General features: G+C 56.0%; 1 protein-coding gene across 1 annotated transcript; it reads left to right on the forward strand.

Annotated features, from left to right (window-relative positions):
• Positions 1–321: 321 nt before the first annotated feature.
• LOC111157384 (metallothionein-1-like) lies at positions 322–1,861 on the forward strand. The gene is made up of 3 exons (XM_022518749.1): positions 322–410; positions 887–952; positions 1,624–1,861. The coding sequence occupies exons 1-3, from the start codon at positions 383–385 to the stop codon at positions 1,713–1,715; spliced, it is 186 nt and encodes a 61-aa protein (XP_022374457.1). The 5' UTR covers positions 322–382; the 3' UTR covers positions 1,716–1,861.
• Positions 1,862–2,078: the final 217 nt, after the last annotated feature.

The following is a 2,078-nucleotide window of genomic DNA, read 5'->3' on the forward strand; positions in this document are numbered from 1 at the left end:
GGGAAGGCGGTCCGGACCCAGGCGCCGGGTTTCCGGAACACGCGGGAACAGGGCCGGCTACCGACCACGGGGAGACCCGGGGCGAGTTGGGAGGCTGAAACATCTCGTGCCCCCGGCGCGGTGCGTAGCGAGCCCTACGGCCCTCCGGGGACTTGTGCGCCCGGCCCCGCCAGATGCACACAGCTCGGTCAAGGCCCGGGCGGGCCTGGAGTTCCAGGCGGGGCGGGTGCAAGGGCAGGGGCGGGGCCTTTGCGCCCGGGCCACCCGCTCCGCCTATAAAGTCAGCCCGCGGCGGCGAGGCATTATTTCGCTTTCAACTCGCAGCGTTGTGTTCTTTGCGTTGTTTGTTTATTTTGAATTTCCGTCCTCGGTGTGGTGCGACATGGACACTAACTGCTCTTGCTCCACCGGTAAGGGATACGCTTTCGAGGCGTGGGTCGCGGGGTGTCTCTGGTGTGGGAAGAGCCGGTGTTGGGGGCTGGAACTGAAGTAGATTTTTCGAGTCAGCCTCTGGAGAGTACGGCCGTTCTCTTGTCTTTTGGGTTTACAGTTGAGGGTATTTGTGGTCATGTTGAGGTTCCCTGTTGGTTAGGGGTGCTGGCCTCGAACCCGGTGTGCTGTTCTGGCCACGGGGGTGCCAGGACGTGGTGGTAAGTGGGGACTCTCCTTGCATGGGCTGATTCTGGACCTTGGGATCCTTCTTGAGTCAGATCTGGGACGGATCTACTTTGCCCAGCAGCAGAAGTGGAGTTTCTCTTAATTCGCCGTGGGCGAGAAAGGAGCTCCCAGGGCTGGGCACTGACAGGATGCCTCGGGGACCCTTCGTTGCCTTATTTTTGAGGCTCCCACATCATCCTTGGTCACTGCTCTTTCTTTTTCTTGGCAGGTGGTTCCTGCACGTGCGCCGGCTCCTGCAAATGCAAGGAGTGCAAATGTACTTCCTGCAAGAAGAGTGAGTGGAGTGGGGTCTTCCGTGGAGATCGGGGGTTGGGCTGGTTGTGGAGGGGGGAAACCTGGCGCTCAGCAGGCAGGAGCAGGTCAGTGACCCAGCCTCTGTGCAGCCCTTGCTCTGAGCCCTTGATTCAGAATTGGAGCTGAAAGGGTATGTAGATAGTTGTCTCAATTTCCTCTAGGACAGGAAGGTTGAGGCTCAGAGAGGTCAGTAATTAGTGTCAAGGAAGGAGCCGGAACTACAGTCGAGGTGTTCTGTCTCCTACAGCCTTTGAACTCTCCAGTGTCCTGAACACTTGAGTATGTGAACTTGGTGACCATGTGTGGTTTGTCTGACATGGTGCAGCCCTTTCTTGTGGGGACAGTCTGGAGCTGCAAGGCAGGGGGCTCGCTCTCTCTGATCTTGAGGACTTCCATTAAGATGCATGGTTCTGGAAGGGAAGGGACCAGCCTGCATTGTTTCTTGGACACCCTGTCACTGTGTTTCCAGGCATTCTGCCCTGTCTTGGAATCAGATGGGGGCAGGGGGATGGCTTCCTAGTGCCTAGGATCTAGTCTAGGGAGAGCATGTCATTATCAAGTCAGGGTCCTCTGGGGCTGGGCGCAGGGCCGGTGCCAGTCCTGTTCTTAGGAAGGGGGGGGGTCTCTGATTCTCTGGCCTTTGTCCCCTAGGCTGCTGCTCCTGCTGCCCTGCGGGCTGTGCCAAGTGTACCCAGGGCTGCATCTGCAAGGAGGCGTCGGACAAGTGCAGCTGCTGTGCCTGATCCCGGGGAAGCCCGTTCCTGATGTAAATAGAACCACATGTACAAACCTGTAGTTTCTTCTGTGTTCATACTACCTGACCCAGTTGCTACATTCCCATTTTTGTGAACTCTTTGAATGAGAGTAAATTCACCTAGATTGTTCTGACTCCCAAGTGTCTGGTGATATGATGGGAAGATGGGACTTGGTTCTAATTGGGCTGTAGGGGAAACTGGCGTGGGGGGGTGATGTTAGCAGGGTCTAAGGTTCTTGTGGTCTGTCCTGGTTCACTTCCTTGAGCTCTTGGGTTTTGTTTTTTGTTTTTTTTTGTTTGTTTTTGTTTTTTCTTTTGACTACTCTTGGCTTGGCTGTGACATGGTTTCCTG

Source organism: Enhydra lutris, unplaced genomic scaffold, assembly GCF_002288905.1.
Source record: "Enhydra lutris kenyoni isolate GAN:26980312 unplaced genomic scaffold, ASM228890v2 scaffoldscaffold54, whole genome shotgun sequence".
In the NCBI taxonomy this organism is placed as follows: Eukaryota; Metazoa; Chordata; class Mammalia; order Carnivora; family Mustelidae; genus Enhydra; species Enhydra lutris.

Bases quoted from the DNA above. Each gene is read 5' to 3' on its own strand.
- LOC111157384 (XM_022518749.1), top strand. From the start codon at position 383: ATGGACACTAACTGCTCTTGCTCCACCG. The intron at 411-886 runs GTAAGGGATACG...TTTTCTTGGCAG, and splicing joins TAACTGCTCTTGCTCCACCG to GTGGTTCCTGCACGTGCGCC. The intron at 953-1,623 runs GTGAGTGGAGTG...TTTGTCCCCTAG, and splicing joins ATGTACTTCCTGCAAGAAGA to GCTGCTGCTCCTGCTGCCCT.